General features: G+C 39.2%; 1 protein-coding gene across 5 annotated transcripts in view; it reads left to right on the forward strand.

The window, feature by feature from the left end:
* Positions 1-18864, forward strand: part of PRKG1 (protein kinase cGMP-dependent 1) — a 426892-nt gene that overhangs the window by 184974 nt on the left and 223054 nt on the right. For all 5 annotated transcript variants that reach the window (XM_071748882.1, XM_071748881.1, XM_071748883.1 and 2 more), the window contains one exon: positions 4842-4955. In XM_071748882.1, coding sequence (XP_071604983.1) covers positions 4842-4955 — 114 coding nt within the window. The remainder of the gene's footprint in view (positions 1-4841; positions 4956-18864) is intronic.

The raw sequence follows: 18864 nt of genomic DNA on the forward strand, positions 1-18864 counted from the left end.
TTTTGAGCTGCATGGAGCTGCCCTTGGCAGTGGAGTTCAGGCTGTTATTTTTATAAACTTTATTTTTTTTCCCCCCTTCCTTCCCAAGTGTTGTTTTACCGGTAGTAGCTTGGACTTGTAGATGCTCAAGAGAAACATTCTCTTTACTACAAGGCTTCTGTTCACTGCTTGGAGGAGTTGCATCTGTTGGAGTTGAACAGTGCACATAAGCATGAATAATAATGCAAACAGTGCATTCCAGAAATGGAAGGGGCAAGAACGGATGAATGTAGCTGAATGCACCTATTTTTTTAATTTCCTCATCTAATTTACAAGCTGCTAAGAAAAGCTGCAAGTTCTGGATGACAAGTGAAAAACTGGGTGCAAAAGAGGGTGAAACGTTTAGCAATGCAGAAAATTTTACTCATAGGTGAATGGCATTCACATAAAATCTGTGTAAAGGAACCAAAATAAGGGTTTAGCTATTACTGTCTAGGAAGGTAGCTGGGAAAATGTCTTTAAATCCAAGAAATGGAAGTAGAAAATTTCCAGCATAAATATATATATATATATAAACACACACACACATATATATATTTATATAAATTTAATAGTTTTCAAAAGATTGGACGTAATTCAAAGAAGAGAACCTGGAGAAAAGAAAAAAAACAAAACAAAACAAAAACAAAGCCCAGGGAGCCTCCTATATAGTTGAGACTTGAGACTTTTGAGCATGATCCAAACATGAGTATGAATTATTTTATATATGTCACATAAATTATTCATATAATACTACTTATATATAGTTCTGCATGGTTGAACTGATTTCTGGCAGCTGTTTCTCCCATGTTGGGAGCAGGCTGGTGGCTTCTGGAGGTACCATTCTGTTCTGTATCCTCATGCTCACCTTTGTTGTGAGAAAGCCAAATGGATAGCACCCTTTGAACTAAAAAACTGGTTATAAAACTTTCTGAAAACATGTCAGAGACACTGATGTGATGTGGGGAAGGCTCGTTTCCCTGGTTGCAGGACCATTAATGAAGTGACTCATCAGTCAGAAGATACCAGGACATATTCTGTCCATGTGGGAATGGAGAAGAATAGGGACTTGTGGGAAATCTGAAGCCTAGCCACCAAAATAAACTTTACTCTTTGCAACTCCTTCATGCTAGCTGAGACAGATTGTTTATTTTTTTGTTTGTCTTTGTGAAAAGTAACTTGCTTTGTCCTCCATCAGCATGGAAGAATTTTGTACAGTTGATATAAAAATTCATATTTAGAATGCAAGCTAAAGCTCCTGAATCAACTGAGCTTTAAAGTAATATCAATATTGATTTCAAGAATGCTCTATATTTTTCTAGGAAAGTGGCATTTTGCAATCTTTTTGCCTCAAGTGAAGCTTTATTTGCATTATTTGGTATTTGTCTCACAGAGATGTCAAAGTAAGTTGCAACTCTGTTAATTGATCAACATTGTATTGCATTTTTTTTTTATTTCTTTATCTGGTTGATACATTACAAAAAGGAATGTATTTCCTACTCAGAAAGCTGCACTGTGTAGGCTGCAAGTTATAAAAAAGAAAATCAGTTAAATTCCTTCTGTTTGTAGCTGTGTTAGATCCTTTATTTCCATGAATGGTGAATTGGCTCACGGTCTGGGGAGTTTATTGTTAGGTGTTTAGTGTTCCAGATTGCTTAATTACACCACAGAAGAATGAGAGACTTTCTCCAGTACACTAAACAGTGTATTTATTACTGAACCGTAATGAAACAACCTACCCACATCTCTTCTCTTGTTGTAATATCAAAGATTGAATGAATATCTTTTCCTTTCAGTTCCAGCCTCCTTCAGGATACTGTCCTGTTCAATCTCTCTCTTATGTCTTTAGAAAACAGTAGATATATTTTCTGCTGCAGCAGCTGAGTTTGTCTAATGAAGTCTCTTGTGGAGTGTTTTGTGACTTGGTAGAGAAGGTTTTGCTCATCTCCCTATGAGGGAAACCTTCCTTTGGAGTATGTTGTGGGTCTAGAGGAGGAGATTTGATGATGCCTTGTGGAAACAGAGGTGTTCATGTTCTAACTGATTCAGGGAGGCTTTTCTGAAATAACGATGTTTCAGTCATCACTGCACCCTTGCATTCCTTCTGATGGTTTCAGGTAGAAACAGGAGAATCCTTACAGTAGCCATTTTATCTGTGGTGGTAACTTCAAAACACCACTTTGTTAGCAGAACTTGTAAAAAATGCTTTTAAATGACTGCATGTGAAATTCATACTCTTCAGCTTTCCAAAAAGCAAATTTTAGTTTTGTTTTGGCAAACCCAGTTGGTGCTTCATTGTCACATTTATACTTCTGGAAGAACAATTATGTCACAAATAAAATATTTTGTAGCAAAAACTGTATTCATGAGCTTGTGTGTCTTCTTTGCAGTCCATGCTTCATTCATCTTTATTAGGAATGCAAATATTAAATGAGCATTAATTTTTTTTTTAAATATAAACAAAGCATTTTTAAGTTTCAAAGCAATTAAGAGCAAGAGTAGTTATTGATAACCTCAAAATATGAGCAGTTCTCATACAGAAAATTCATATTCAATTCATCAGAACAGAAGTTTATCTTCTTTTCTGACTGATATCTAAACACTACAACATCTTGGGTCATGAGAAATTTTAACTTAAAGTTTTTTTAAAAGTTTTTGCTTTATGCATATGTTTTTTTGGGGGGTTTGTTGTGAAACAGAAACTGTTGAATTTGAGTTTATCTTTGCCCAGGGAGTTTCTGAAGCTTATGATTTTCTGCTGAACTCTATAGCTGCTGCTCAAAACTCAGAGGAGCCAGTGGGTGGGGTGACCAAGAAGGCCACAAAGCATCCTGTCTGGTATCAGCAACAGTGTGGCTGGAGTGACCAGAGCAGGGATCTTCTCCCTGTGCTTGGTCCTGGCATCAGGTCTGGGCCCCTCCCAACAAAAAGGTCACTGAAGGGCTGTAGCATGTCTAGAGGGAAGGGCAACAGGGCGGGGGAAGGGTCTGGAGCACAAGTCCTATGAGGAACAGCTAAGGGAAACAGGGATCTTTAGCCCAGAGAAAAAGAGGCTGAGGGGAGACCTTCACATGGTCTACAACTACCTGAAAGGAGGTTGGAGTGAGGAAGGGTTGGTCTGTTCTGTTAAGGAGGAAAATGGCCTCATGGGGTTAGAACTGGATGATCTTTAATGTTCCTTCAATCCAAAACCATTCTGTGATTCTATGAAGATGATCTGGGGAGGTTTAGATTGGATATTAGGAATAATTTCTTCCCAAAAAGGGCAGTAAGGCCGTGGAACAGGCTGCCCAGAGCAGTGGTGGAGTCACCACCCCTGGAGGTGTTCAGAAGCCACGTAGGTGTGATGCTGAGGGAGGTGTTTAGTGATAGGCTTGACAGTGCTGGGGTAATGGTTGGACTTGATGGTTCGACCAAAATGGTTTTTTGGTTCTATGATAAATACATACAAATCTAAATAACTTCTGGCTTTGGAATTTGACCCCCTCTTTTGTAAAGGAAATTAGTTGGCTCTGGTTTTGTTTTTGTTGAGTATCATTTTACCTCTTCCTGACTGTTTCCAGAGTAGTGTGCTGTGAGTTTTTTGTATTTTTAAAATAATTGTTTTAATTTCATCACTAATACACTGCTTATGTACTGGGAGAAATGCTTGATGCAGTTAAAAGAAAGTAATGAAGACTCCATTAAAATAGTATGTGCAATATTATTGTTCTGTCTCAGATCTCCAAGTCCTGTGCTATAATCAGGCAGGAATTCGTCATCAAGGTGTGGTAGTGAGAGCAGGGGGGTGAATCTCAAAGTGCTTTTGAATAGGAGCTATTTGTGCATTACTGCTCAGCTTTTGTTCTCTTTTCTCTGGAACTGCTTATGACTCAATGAGTTGAAAGTGCAGTAAACTTACCCCTTTGTGGATATTCAGTTTAGAGCTTTTTGCAGACATATTCCTATTCCAACTCTGCTGAAACTTGTATTAAAAGTCATTTAGGAGTCTCTGAAGTGTTTTGGGGCACCATTAAAGGTTGATTTTGCTCATTCTTGAGATAAATATCTCAATATAAATAGTGCATATTTTAGTCTTTCTGTGATGGCTTTACTGGGTTTATATAGGTGAATGCATTCATGGCCAACCTTCCCTCTTGCCACATTTGGACCAGCAAAGAGCAAATCAGTGATGCCCTGGGGGCTGGAAGATTCTTTAACAATCTACTTCCCAGTTTGGGTTGAGAAGAGGATTTTTGGTGACCAATAACTGATTTTAAATGCTCACTTTCCAGTCTCACTTTTTGTTCAACTGTGCCAAGTGCAAGGTCAGCTCAACATGAAGTTTCCCTAAGAAAGGAAAGGTAGACTGAGATAGGATTAAATAAAGGCCACAGGTCAAAGTATTTTTCCATTTGTTAATAGTAGGATTATTCATGGACGAGTGTCCTCAGGGCTTAGCTTTTCAGTGAAAATGAGAAATTACTCCATATTTTTCATTTGTGGTGTTAAGAACCTAGATATTTTCCTTTTTTAACATAAGAATTGGAGAAAATTTCACCTGAAAGTGTAATATGTAAAACAAAGTTCACATGGAGCTTAGTGTGCTGCTATTTCCCAACCATACAAATACTCCACCATAAAACTCAAGCACTAAAAGCCTATATATGCAATGATGGTTTTAACCTTTTTTTCTGAGTTTGACCTCTTCTTTGTAATATATATCACTGGTTTCCAAGCTGTAGGACTCTTGTTGTTTTTATTCACAGTGTCACCAAAGAATTTTTAAAACTTAAATTAATTTCCCTTTTAAAATGGCCTTTTTTTTTCCTTCTCTCTTACAGATGGGAAGGTTGAAGTGACAAAAGAAGGCGTGAAGTTGTGCACCATGGGACCTGGCAAAGTTTTTGGGGAGTTGGCCATCCTCTACAACTGCACCCGCACAGCAACTGTCAAAAGTAAGATCATTTTACAGCTTTGATGTTGGATGACTTGGAATTTCATTGGGAAGTAGGGTTCTTCTCATCTCTCCTTTGAAGTTGCAGCCTCTGTTAGATGTTCTGCTTTCTTTATGATATGGATGATACTGTGGAATTCAGCCAGTGTGAGCAAGAAGAAGATGGAAAAAATTTGCTTCACTGAATTCTTTCATAGTGGTTTGCTAATGTGGGGAATCTTCTACATTAATACAGTGGTTGATGCTGCCTCATGCATAGGAACTTGTGCTGATACCATAGATTTCCTTGCAATTCCTGTGAAATCTCATGAAATGGCTGTTGTTTAAAGGAACATAACTGATTCCTGTAAGTTTGAGTCTTAGAGGGAAACTCTAAGTAAAGCTTAGGTATTCTGTAAATATGAGTCATTGTTTCTTCCCCTAAACTGGCTGAACAAAACTTGGGAAAAAAACCTGGATGGAACTAATCTCCTGTGTTAAGTCTTTGGCATTTCTCCTGGAACCTGTTTTCCTCTATGAATGTCTTGGAAAAAAGCCAGGGTTGTACAATAAGAAAAGGGAAATTATATTGCTATGTACAACAGATATAAATTTATATTTAAACTCAGATTAATAGTTGAGATTTAGGATACATGGTACTCAAGTCCTTGATCTTGAGGATGAAGGTTTGTGGTGACATCTCAAGCAGAGAGGTTTTATAGGAGATGATAAATAGTTCTGTGTTTTAAAGATGCTGCAGGGGAGAAGTTAGAAGGGTACAGATGAGATAGAAGAATACAAAGACAAGTACCAAAATAACATTTGAGTCCTTATTCTGAAGAAAGCCATTTAAAATACATCAGAAAAGCAAGTGAAGGAGAACTAATGGGCAGAAATGACAAAACAGGAAAAGATAACTGGATTTTTTTTTTTTTTTTTTTTGTGAAGAGAAGAGCATTCTATTCTTCATAATCCTGAAGAACTTGACAGATGTACTCTATTTTCACCTACACAAATCTTTTATTTTTACAAGTACTGTTTATTGCAGATAAATTCTCAGCTAGAACATCATCAGTGGCACAGTTTTTGCTTTGGAGTAATCCACGTGGTTAGCAAATGCTTTGGAGTGATCCCAAATGATATAGCAAATATCCATATTGCACAAGCCACACCTGGCCCCACAGGGACAGCTCCAGCATCCTCCAGACTGGCTCAGGCAGTGTCTTGAGCTGCTCTTCTCTTCAGATGCATTATCTCCTTCCTCCTAGTCCCCCAAGGGGAATAGAAGTGCTCAGGAGAAGCAGCTGCTGATCTAATCTCTCCTCCATGCCTTCTGACCCTAGAGGTGCTTTATCCAGGTAGCCATACAGCATGGTTTTCTGTCCAATTAAAGACTTCAGGGACTGATGATAAATTCAAATAAGCTACAGGCTTGTGTGATAATACAGTTATCTGAAGCTGGAAGGAGCAGAAGTGGTGGAATCCTGGGAAAGGAAATGAGAGAATGGTTGTAGATGAGTTCCCCTTTGAAATGTAGTGCTGCATAGGTTCTGATATATTGGTACCATGAGCATCAGGGATCCTGCACAGTCACACTCCTCTTGTCTTGTGTCCCATCCACCTGTTTGTACAAGGGACTCCAATACTGGCAGCATTTTTTACTCAGTTTTACTGTTCCTTGCTTTTTCATGTACAAAGTCTCTTATCTTGAGCAAACTTCCAGGTTTCCACTTGACATTTAGTTTTACTGAATTTTTTTTCCTAATTCAACTGGGGGCAGAACTAAGGTGACAAGTGTAACTGTCCTCTGAGACATCTGTCTTCCAAAAGAGGTGACTGCATTAATTGTTATACAGTGTTCTTTTCCCACTTGCACTGTAAAATGATGATAATTATGCACCTTCTTCAGCCAGCAGCAGTTGAGTGTGTAATCTCATTTCCAATTTTTAGGTATCTTCTCTCCCATTATTGTACAAGTTAGTAGCAGTTGTGATTGTAATGGACTTCATATCCTTTTGAGTGTGGTGACACACAAGGTCACAGCTTGACTTTGGGGAACAGTTTCAGCTGGACCTAACTGAACAAAGGTCTTGGAAGTATGCCAAGCAATTTAGGGCATATTATGGATTTAAATTGTTGCAGGTGCTGCTAAAAAACAACTTCAAACACCTGCTTGTCCTTTCAGCTAAATGATCAATAAAGGCTGTAAATCTCTAGAAAGACAAACGTTTGTAAATACTCCATTCAGCCTGATGCTATCTGATCGTTACAAGGTTTATTTCAGGAGAAATGAACAATTGATAATTGCAGTGAGAATAGGCACCAAGTCAACGTTTGTGCTGGAGATAGTGAAGATTATGCCAAGGGACTTCATCCAACTGTCATTTATAGAAACACTTTGCAAGTCAGAGCTTCCCAGTTTTCAGGAGAGATTTCCATTAACTTTGGAGTGTCAGAAGTGTTCTTTGATGTGGGATGTGCCTGCTAGTGCCTCATTAGGGGAACGTTAAGTGTTTCGTTTTGAAAAATGAAGTGGCAGCAAAGAGTGAATGAAGGATGTGTTATGGTAGTGTGCAGCTCATCAGTGCCTTTGGGCCATAATGATGTGTCAGCTGTGTTGACATCTCTTGCTATAGCTCATTTGTATGTGCTCTTTTGCTTTGGCTTTGTAAATAATAAATTCTTTAGTGTCATTAGTCACTTCTCCAGTCTACATGGGCTCTTCAGATGGTGCTCACTCTGTAGGAGATTTCAAACTTAAAGGGCTAAATCACTGTAGGAAGAACTTTGCCTTTTAAACAATAATTTAGAACATTTTAAATTTTAATTAGTCTGTTCAGACTTCTGGTTCATTACAACCTCTTTAATAAGACAGCCAGGTCTCTTGAAAGCCTGCCTCAAGATAAATCTTATAATACTTTTTCAATATTATTACAGCCTTATGTAAAAGCAGGATGGGGTCTAACCAGGTCCTAGGAAGAAAGAGCAACCAAATCCTTGGGTGTTCTGAACCACTGAACATGTGTTAGGGCCACATCTCATGAGATGTGGCCTCATCTTTTAGATAACTGCTTGCAAAGTTTTTGCATCATTTTTTGCGTCTGCTTTCTGCTCCAGATATTGCAGAAAGAGCAATAATAGTTTCTTGGTGAAGTTTGATGCTCCAAATATTTCACTCTCATGGATTTCTAAAGCATTGCTGTTCACGGATAAGCTTCCTTTGCATACACAGCTAAATCCAGATTAGCAACTATTTTTTTTCCTCCATCAGTATTCACTTTCCAGAATCCTCAGTTGTCTAAATGCAAAACATGATGGTGCTTGCTGTTTAAGCCATAATCACAGACTTTCCTCCCTGATTCCAACAAATAATTAAGTTCAGTTCATTAGAATAAAGAAGAGAAAATTATCTCAGCTGAAGTGATGTCTCTAATCCCCTGGTAGAGTGGTATTTTCCAAATACACCTTCTTCCCCATATGTCTCAAATTGCTATTGTTGCTTCTTTGAGTGTCAGAAGTAACATTTTTGACTCAGGGGGAGATTCAGATATTAAAAATACACTGGGATTTATTATTGGTTTTGTTTACCACTGCTCTGGCTGATAACTTTTTCACAGTAACTCTCTGCCACCTATGTGGCTTAATAACAAAGGGAGTGCTGGCATGTGGGCACCAAGGTGGGCATTGGCATGTTGGGAGCTTTACTGTGAGAGTCCAGGAGAATGGGCAAGAGATGTGCACATCCACCTTGGCTCTGCCTGAGCCACCCAGCTCTATATTAGACTCCACGAATTAGGAATATTTCAAGAAAGGATTTTGTATTGCTCATTGCCAAGCAAATGCAATTTCTGAATGTGCTATCACAAGAGTCTGAGAAGTCAAAATGTATTAAAATTCAAATGTAGGGGTTTTTTTTAGTAACTTCAGTGCTAGAAGGAATGGACATGTCAGGGGGGAAAAAAAAACCAAACAAAAAAACCCCCAAAACCTCTTGTGAGCTCTGAATTATTTCTAAAATTCTAAAACTTTCTCATGACCAGCCATGATCAGTCTAATATCAGGCACACCTGACAAAATCCCTGTGTGAGATGGTTTGTTGTCATTCTCCTCTACACATAAACCTTTTCTGAGTGAAAATATTGAAATCTGGAAGCCAGGCTATGTACTTGATAGACAGATTCTGGTGTACAATTCAGGTGCTATATTTGCTGGTGAACACAGAAACCAGCCAAGGAAGCTTGTTCCTTTGAGCTGCTTGTTTAATGTAGGAAATAGAAATAAAGTGAGCAAACGCAAATAAATTTGAATTTTGTTTTGGTTTTGGTGAAGTACCAAGTCACTGTTTAAACTGGTGTCCCTCCAATACAGTGTTTTTTTTTCTTGATAGATTTGTGCCTTGGGATTCAAGTCACTGCATCAGTTCTGAGAACTGTGGCAATGTGAATATTTCTAGTGTGTAGCAGCCAACCATCCACATAAAAGCTTCAGGGTTATTGCTTATCCTGACCTTTTTTTTCAGTTATTAATTTCAGACATGTGAACTTGAGCTGCTTTCTGGCAGTGCAGCAAAGCTGAGCAAAACATTGGAAGCAAATTACAATCAAATAGAATGGGCAGGGGAAAGAGCCATGTTTTCTAGTGATGAGTGAGGATGATGCTGATGGGCTTTTATGGAGTAAGTTGGTTCAGGGCGTGCTGAGGTGATGTAAGAGTAACTACATGTTGATGGTCTGTTTGTAAGTAGCACTTTGCTGCTTTGGATTTTCAAGCAGCCATGAACTTGCAAAGCTGGCTTGCATATACTTTGTTTCTCCCATTTCTGGGTGTGAACTTCTTTACCCCCACCCCAGCTGTGCACAATTTTTTTTTAATTAATTTTGTTTTAATAATGTGAAGAATCATTGGACAGGAGGGTTTAATCCTTCCAGCTTCAGGAATTTGAGGTTCTTTATCCATTGAAAAAATCTTGGACTCAGGCTTTCACCACTTAAAATCTTCACTACCAGTTGTATCTGGGTGCTTTGTATTGCATTTACTACCTCTGGTAACTCAGGAGATTAGTGTCTTATTCTGATTTAAACACTGTGACCCAAAATTTGCAAGTTTCATTCTTTGTTCTTTTTTCCCCTCTTCTAGTGTTTCTAATATAAATGATCTGATAGAGAAGAAAGTCCCATACATTCATTTATTAAGATTCATGAGGCTGAAATAAAAAATGACTTACCAATAAGGAAGCTGCAAGCTCTGGTAACATTTTCTGAATTATTCATTTATTCTCTGAATAAATACTTTATCTTTCCAATTTTATTAGATCAACATATTAATTTGAAGGCTGCTGTGTTTCAGTTCTTGGGTTAGGAGCTGAAAAAGAAATGAGGGATGGGTGCTGCTGCTCTAAGACACCAGCCCTGCCTCTGGGAATTGACACTGTGGTTGTTTCTTCCTTTGTTCTGAGCCATTATTAAAAAGAAGCTTGTTTGCTTCTTCTTTCCATGCTCTTGTAGTTCTGATGTTTGTGTTGCCTTTGTTATTGAGAAGATCTGCCTTGTCTCTCAAAGTCTTTAATTAGTGCTCTAAATTAAAATATTTTTTTTTCTTTTTTCCCTTTGGGTTTTTTTTTGGTTTGCTATTTACAATCTTGGTGTTTTTTTGTTTTCTTCCCTTTGGCAACATCAGCATTTTGCTAGTCTTTTCAGGATGGAAAGTGTTGCAGTTTAGGGGAGCAGTTTTCTGTGGCTCATTTGACTGGAATTGGCTTTTCTTAAATTTGAACTGAATGTTTATAATCTTTTTTCTTTGATCCTTTTACTTGGTTTAATACTGCTGTTCTCTTTGACTCACCTGCAGATGCTTCAGAAGAGACATCAATGGGGAGATGTCTTTTCTAGCAGAGATCATTAGATCAGAGTCAGAAAGCAGCGATGACTTGTGGAGCCAGTTTTTGCTCAGTCAGAACACTGCAAGATGTCTTGGAGGCAGGAACAGGAGAAAGATGCTGAAGTGTAGTTGATGGCTCATATTGAAAGTCTATGCAAAATAATGGTTTTGCAAAATTGAAGAGAAACTTTTTCAGAACAGGATTATGTGCATGGCAACATCTGTGAACAGGGCAGGAAACAAATGCATCAGCATCCCATCAATCTCTTTTTGTTTTCCTCTCCTTATTTAGATTCTTTCCTGGTTAAGTGTAGAATAGCTCAAAAGTTTTAGTCTTGGGTGACTCATTTGCTGTAAGGCTTCCTTCAGCACTACTTTAAAGCTTTAAAAGAGATATTATGAAACTGAGCCTGGAAAAAAACTATTTTAGAAAAAAACTTTCAGTGCAAGTCAAGGTTTAAAAACTATAAACCTTTGTTTATTTTTGTTTGTCAGAGCTCAATGTTTGCCAGAGCTCAATGATATAATATTTGGTGTGTCTGATACAGAAGTTAGCAGGATCATCATGCAAGGGAAATGAATTGCATGAGTTGTTCTTAAATACTCCTGAAAATAATTTTGTTGCTATTTTCCATGTTTTAATTCCAGAGTTGGGTGATCTGAGAAACCATCCCCATTAAGCATGTTTATAAATAGAGTATGACTGGTCCATGCAGCCCTTGAATAAGAAGTTAATACTGACAGCAGCTGTAAAATAGTTACTTCACAAGAGCTTTCTTTTAATCTCCTTTTCTTTATGTCTCAAAATGTTACCAGTGTGTGAAGTATGGCTAGAGGGGTTTTAATAAATGAGGTGACTGAACTTTTGCTACTAAGAGTAAACACTCACTTTGAGCAGAGGCTGATAAACAAGAGAATGTAATAGTAGTATTTGCCTTTTCTATTCATTCATAGGCTCAACAATACATGGTCTTTTCTCAGATTAACCTTTTCAATCTTTACAGGGTCTTGTTTTGATTTACCAGTGTATAAAAGTTTCTCCTTCTAGATTATTTCCTGGTAATAATTGGGGAACAAAAACCTGCTTGGTGCTAAGACAGACACAGAACTGATGAATTTGTGTCTCAGAACTAAAGCAACCCTCCCCTTTTGTTCTCTAGAGCCACTTCAGATGATGCTTGTTTAAATCAAATGACCCCATGCTGCCTTCCATGGTGTCTGTAAAAGCATAGTTTTTATTATAATTCAGGGTTTCTTTCTGAGTTAAAATGGATTAATTTTAAAGATTACTTTTCTATATTGAAGGAGTTGTGCTTCCATTTATTTGTAGTCCATTACTTTCAATAAACTTCTATTAAGGGGATCTTAAAAAAAAGTACTTCAGAACAGTAAGGTCAAGTATGTAACTAGTCGGTAAATGTTATTGCAATTTATATTTCTTTTAGTCAAGCCCAGTCATCGTCATCTCTAACTAATGCATTTGATCCCTTTGGACCATGCTGATCCTCCTGCTTTTATCATCTGTGGTAGCAGTGAGCTCCAGATCCTCTCAGCCCCCAGGGAAGAGGAATGGTTTTCGATGTTAAACGTATCACTACAAGTTTCATTAATTTTTTTTCATTATTGCTTGTACTCCCCCATTTGTGATATTGTGGGGTTTGGTGAAAACAGTTTGCTTTCACTTTATTCACTGATTTAGCTTTCTCCTCTCCAGACTACAAATTATCATCCTAATCAATCTCTCCTTAAATGCTGTTACCTTCTTTGGACTTGCTGAAGCCTCCCTGGGTCCTCGGTGGGTTAAACACCTTATAGCATGGGGCATATGTGAGTGCCATGAGCATGGTACCCCTGATCTTGTTTGTTGCATGACACTCAAAATCTGCATCATATTTTTATGTCTTCAAGAAATAATAATGGCACTATTCCCATTGTGCCTCACAAGTATTAGCAAGAAAGAAAAACAAGTGAATTTGAAGCTTTCTTTTCTTTCCTGCCAAGTAAAATATCAACAAGGAATAATTTTATCAGCTGTGTTTTGATATCTTTTAGATTATGAACTCTTTCTCCCTAAGTAGTCCTTAAATTTGCCAGAAATGTTCGTGATAAATTCTTTAGCATCTGCAGGATTTCTGTCTAAATAAAGTAATTGTAGAAGCATACACAGTTTCCTACATTCTGTCCATGTTAAAAGCTAAAGAAATAGTTTAGCATCAGACTATCCATTAGTACAGTTTATACAACAAAGATGTTAAATAAGAATATGAAGGTTCTAGGGCTATTACAAAGGAAAGCAATACCCCCTGTATGTTGTTGGTTCCTTGGGTAATGACATCCTGAGCTTCTGGCTGTGAACTGGTGTTTGCAAGAAAACAGTTTGTGTCCATAAGCAATTATTTTCAAATTGGCTTGAAAAATAATTCCATGCTTCTCTGGAAAGCCATTTAGTGGTAAGGTTTTTTTCCTTGCCCACACTCATTGTACTCTATCATTAGCTCTGCTTTTCCATCTCCAGCCAGGTCAAGGGCTGTTCTCCTGTACAAGCACTTACCCAGATACCACTCTGGGTGTTGGTGTGGAGGTGGTGATGTATTGTTCACTCCTTGGTAAGATACATTTCCTATGTAAAAGCTGTTGAGTATCTGATTAGATTCCATATTCTCTTCTTGATGATTTTCTTTAACCATTTCAGAGTCCTTTTATTTCTTCAAATTTTCTCCCTGCATTTTTCCCTGTGCTTGTGTAGTCCTTTGTAATTTCCACACACTTCTGTGACTCTTTTTCTTGTCATTGCAAGAGATCTCAAATGCAGATTTATTGTTGTCAGATACCCTCTGTGGAAGAGCACAGTTTGCTTTGTTATGTTTTTATAACATCCCTGCTCACAGATCTTGAATATGAGTTGATATCAAAGCCTATAATGTCTTTTCATGTCCTGGCAGAAAGATAAGCACTGCTTTTTGTAGGTGTGGAGGTTGAGCCACAGTGGCTGTGCATGGGTTTGTTGTTGCCAAAGGTACTGGCTATGGTGGCATCTGAGGATGTCCAGCATCACTCAGGGACCACACATCCTGACACAGTAATTAGGGCTGATTGGAACTGCAGAAAGGTTCTGTGAGCTGGAAGGGAATAATTAAGAGAAATTAGAGACTCCTACATCATGAAGCTGAGAGGGGATACCAAACTCTTGGAGCAGAAATTCAGGTCTGCAAAGGAGTATGAGTAGCAGGACACTTCATATCTTGAAGGTGACCTGTTTGCAGGTTTTCTTTATAGTTGCCTCTTCTTATGGCTTAGCTGTGCTGAACTTTATTTTCTCTCCTCAAGTGAGGGATGAGTGTCATTTGCTTTTTGCTGCATCTCCAACCACTGACCCAGATTCAGAAAATTGTTGCCTCTCCCATTTATCCCTCTATGCCCACTCAGCATTTTAAAGGCTCTATGTATTTGCTCAACTCTCTACATGGAAAACAAATTGTGCCTAATGTATATTGATCATGTTTTTACATATATATATGTGTGTGTGTGTGTGTGTGTGTGTGTATATATATTGAAAATGTGCACAAATGGCCACCACTTAGCCAGGAGCCTCAGACAAGCCCCATCATGCAAAATAAGAAAATCCCACCTCATTTTTGCAGGAGAATGGAGCTAATTATTCCCATTTTCTGAGAGAGGAGATAAGCAGGAGGGATATTTTACAGCCTTGACGTCTTTGTGACGTATTTGGTCCACAGCCTTCTGAAACACTGCTGTCTGCTGAGAAACCTCAACTGAGCTGGGCACAGCCATAGCCAGGGTGAGTCATGGGCACCCAGAGAAGTGCAGAGTGCTGGGAAGAGGGTAATAAATCAGCACATAAATATATGTTAAAAGGATAAAGATACTCAACTGATTAGAATGAACTTGTCTAGATCAATTTCTTGATCTGAGCAGCTTGCCCAGCAGCTCTTTAGTGCCCTGTGTTCGTTTTCTCTTAACTGCTGTTTGTGAGGACTTGTTTGATGCACAGAGATCATCATGCTGCTACAAACCAGTCTCTTGGCCTTTTTTTTATCTGTCATCCAAGAGAGAACTTACAGGGTTTTTTTCCCCTCTTTTTGATCACACAAGCACTTGTCACTTTGCACAGCTGTTACTAATATTTTCAGTGCTGCATGTGGCACATGCTAAGGTTGTTGCTCTGTTAAAAATTCTTATCTAAAATCAAAAGCATTCCCATGGGGACATTGTGTACATTTTGCTTTGCAGTTCCAGCTTTCCACTTTAAAAAGCACAATGTGGGAGGCTGATAATGGGTAATGGAAGTGATTTTGTAGCATTATCTATTCCTGGCAGAAGAGAGGAGTTTACTTGTATGCAGATACCAAAACCTACTGAAAATTATGCATAATATTAATGTGGTGACCACTTTTTGTTTACACTGCAGGTAATGGCTCCCATCTCCCCTCCTGAGGGACAGTGCAAAGATAGAGCTATAGGGGGGATTTATGAAAATTCACCTTACTTAGGGAAGCAGTTGAAGGTAGCCATGCTTTGGGTGTAAAAATTCTTTTGGAGAAACTAAGATGATATATCCATGATGAGCAGACTCCTCTGTGTTCATCTTAGGCTTATGTTGGTTGTAGAGGACCTCAGCAAGTCTTCTCCAATGTCCTGCTTGCAGAGGGTCTACCGGGGCAGCCATGGCTTTTTTTCAGGACCTGTCTAGGTCCTGAAACCCCAGAGATCAAGATGCTCCATGTCTGGTGCCCTTTCCCAGAGGCTCATCCTTCTAGGGAAGTTTTCCTTCCACATTCAACCTGAGCCTTTCAGAGTGTTTCTCTTCTGAACACTGTCTCTCATTATGAAGGCTGGGAGACATCGTATTTGTCACTGCCTGCCAAGAGGGTGTAGAGTCAGTCAGGGTTTGCAACCTCTGCTCACGCTGTTCCCGTGGCTGGAGCAAGGCTTGAGGAATCATGGAATCATTTTTGATGGAAAAAAACCTTTCAGGTCATTGAGTCCAACCATTAACTCAGCACTGCCAAGGCCACCACTAAAGCATGTTTTTTAAATCCCTCCAGAGATGGCGAGTCCTGAGCTGCCATGGTCAGCCTTTTATGGGGCCTGAGAGCCCTTTTTGTGTGTTGTTGGGGTTTTTTTCGGGGTGCTTTTTTTTTTTTTTTTTTTTGGTTGGGTTTTTTCCCCTACTATCCAACCTAAACCTCACTGGCAAAGCTTGAGGCCATTTCCTCTTGTCCTTTCACTTCCTTGGGATAGGAGGCTGGCCCCTCCCCTTCCCCCCTTGCTTCTACTTCTCCCCTCTCCACCTCCCATTACTTAGGTGCACACCTCTGTGTCCAGTGGCACGGGAACTAGATTGGAAAGAAACATGGGTTAAGTATTAAGTGCCCCATAACACACAAAAAAGCAACAACAAAAAAACCAACCAAGCAACCAACCAAGGTTATTTTTTTACCCTAAAAGTGGTTTTCCCTGCAGTTGGCTAAATGGTTTTGCTGGCAGGCATTGGGGAAGCACGTGGGAATTGCAAGGGTGGAAGAGGTTGAGCACAGTTGGGACTGCTTCAGGAAGTAGGGAAAAAGAGTTAGAAGTACAGAAATCCTCTTTATTCTGCTTTACAATGTTTGGGTAAGATTTAACGGGTGCTTAAGTGCTTTCTTTGCACTGTGGAGCTGTTTGGACATATCCTGAGCTTGCCCAGTTGCAATTAAGGAAGAAGGCAAGGGTATCAGTGGACCTGTAGAGAGGTTTTACTGTGTTTCGCATAGGATGTTGTTTTATTTCAGAGAAAAAAAAATACCTGGAGTGAAACAAGTGGATGTGAAATGAGGATAATATGACTTTTCAGGGGTTGGCATCAGTGCCTGAGATTGTAAACTTCCTGGGACAAGGCTGGTTTCTACTGCACAGCCAGAACCAATTTTGTTTGAAGTTTCTATGTTGTATTCTTATGCAAGTAGTGGTTATATTTATGTGATTGCTGATGACAGGGTATTGAACAAAAATCTTACATAACCTGGTGGTGCTCCATTGAATCTCATTAATGTATTGTTTTGGTACACAGGACCATTATAATTGCACCATATGATTTAGTTACATGCAAATTTAGATCTCTTACTACCTGCTGTCATCTTAATTTACTAAGAGAAGGATTTTTAACCTGTCATTAACTTCACTGGAAACTGTGGACACTGAATCAACAGATGTTACCAGCAGTAGTATGTGATCTGATTGGATTGTGATTAGGTAGTTATACATGTCCAATAGTGCTTACACTTCCATATATTCATAAGAAGGAAATGTATACAGCCCATGAAAGGAAGGTTTTTTTAAAGGCATTTTAAAGATGCAGTATTTTGAACCTTTGGAGGATCAAGTAATGTTACATTTTAAGCTTGATTTGTATTTTTTTGATGCTGTTCTTCAGTGTGCAAATATTTGATAGCTCCAAATTAGTTACAAAAGGTTTACAGTATTTGCTTAAGCACTTGGATTTTTAATTGTTGTTTGACAAACATTGTAATATCCAAAAAGACATGCTAATACCTGAGTATTACAGAGCAGTCTCTCCCTACTGGGAATATGTATACATGAGACATGTAAAACTAAGCATCAAATCAAAGGCTCATTACAGCATTGCCCCTTGGTAGTGTTTTAATGTATGTTTAGTGTTAAAGGCTTCAATGTTAGCTTCTAGAAAGGAGTTGTTCCATCCTTGCTGGGTTTGTGGTAGGTGCTACTGAGCCCTATACTCCTTTCCAGATAATGTGATATGTCCATGTAAAATTGACATACGGATCCTGTGATGTTTTGGTGTCAGTATGTCCCTCAGTAATACAACTGAGTTTGGGAATGTCTTTTCTTTTTCTTTTTTTCTTTTTCTTTTTTCCTTTTTTTTCTTCTTTTTTTTTTTTTTTTTTTTTTTTTTTTTTTTTTTTTTTTTTTTCTTTCTTTTTGTCTTTTTTTTTTTTTCCAGCTAGGATACACCCAAGGGTGCTGAGAGAGGTAGGCATGGGTGCTCAGCAAGCCACTTTCCATCATCTACCAGGAGTCCTGGCTGACTGGGGAGGTACCAACAGATTTCAGGGCAGCCAACGTGATACCCAAATATAAGAAGAGACAGAAGGATGATCTAGGAAATTACAGGCCTGTTAGTTTGGCTTCAGTCGTGGGGAAGCTGATGGGACAGATCCTCCTGAATACTATTGTATAACACATGCAGCAAAGCCAGGTGACCAGGTCCAGTCAGCCTTGGCTTGTGAAAGGCATTTGCTGTTTGACAAACCTGATCTCCTTTGGTGAAAAGGTGACACACATTGGATGATGAGAGGCTGTGGATGTTGTCTTTCTTGACTTTAGTAAGCCTTTTGACACAGTTTCCCACAGCATTCTCCTAGAGAAGCTGCCTGCTCACAGCTTGGATGGGCATACACTTTGCTGGGTTAAAAACTGGTTGAAATACCAGGCCCAGAGAGTCGTGGTCAATGGAGTTAAATCCAGCTGGCAGCCAGGCACAAGTGGTGTCCCCAAGGGCTCAGTCCCAGGGCCATTCCTGTTTAACACCTTTGTTAATGACCTGGATTAAGGGATAGAGTGCATCCTTAGGAAATTTGCAGGTGACACCAAGCTGAGTGGAAGTGTTGGATCTGCTTGAGGGTAGGGAGGCTCTACAGAGGGATCCAGACAGGCTTGATTGATGCACCAAGGAAAACTGCATGAGTTTCACCAGGGCCAGTGTTGGGTACTGCACTTTGGCCACAACAACCCCCAGCAGTGCTACAGGCTTGGGGAGGAGTGGCTGGAGAGCTGCCCAGCTGAGAGGGACCTGGGGGTGCTGACTGACAGCTGGCTGAACATGAGCCAGTGTTGTGCCAAAAGGGCCAGTGGCATCCTGGCCTGTATAGGGAACAGTGTGACTATCAGGACCAGGGAGGTCATCTTACTCCTCTACTTGGCTTTAGTGAGGTGGCATCTGGAGTCCTGAATTGTGGGCCCCTCACTGCAGAAAGGACATTGAGCTGCTGGAGCATGTCCAAAGAAGGTCACCA

This window comes from Heliangelus exortis, chromosome 7, assembly GCF_036169615.1.
Source record: "Heliangelus exortis chromosome 7, bHelExo1.hap1, whole genome shotgun sequence".
Taxonomy (NCBI): Eukaryota; Metazoa; Chordata; class Aves; order Apodiformes; family Trochilidae; genus Heliangelus; species Heliangelus exortis.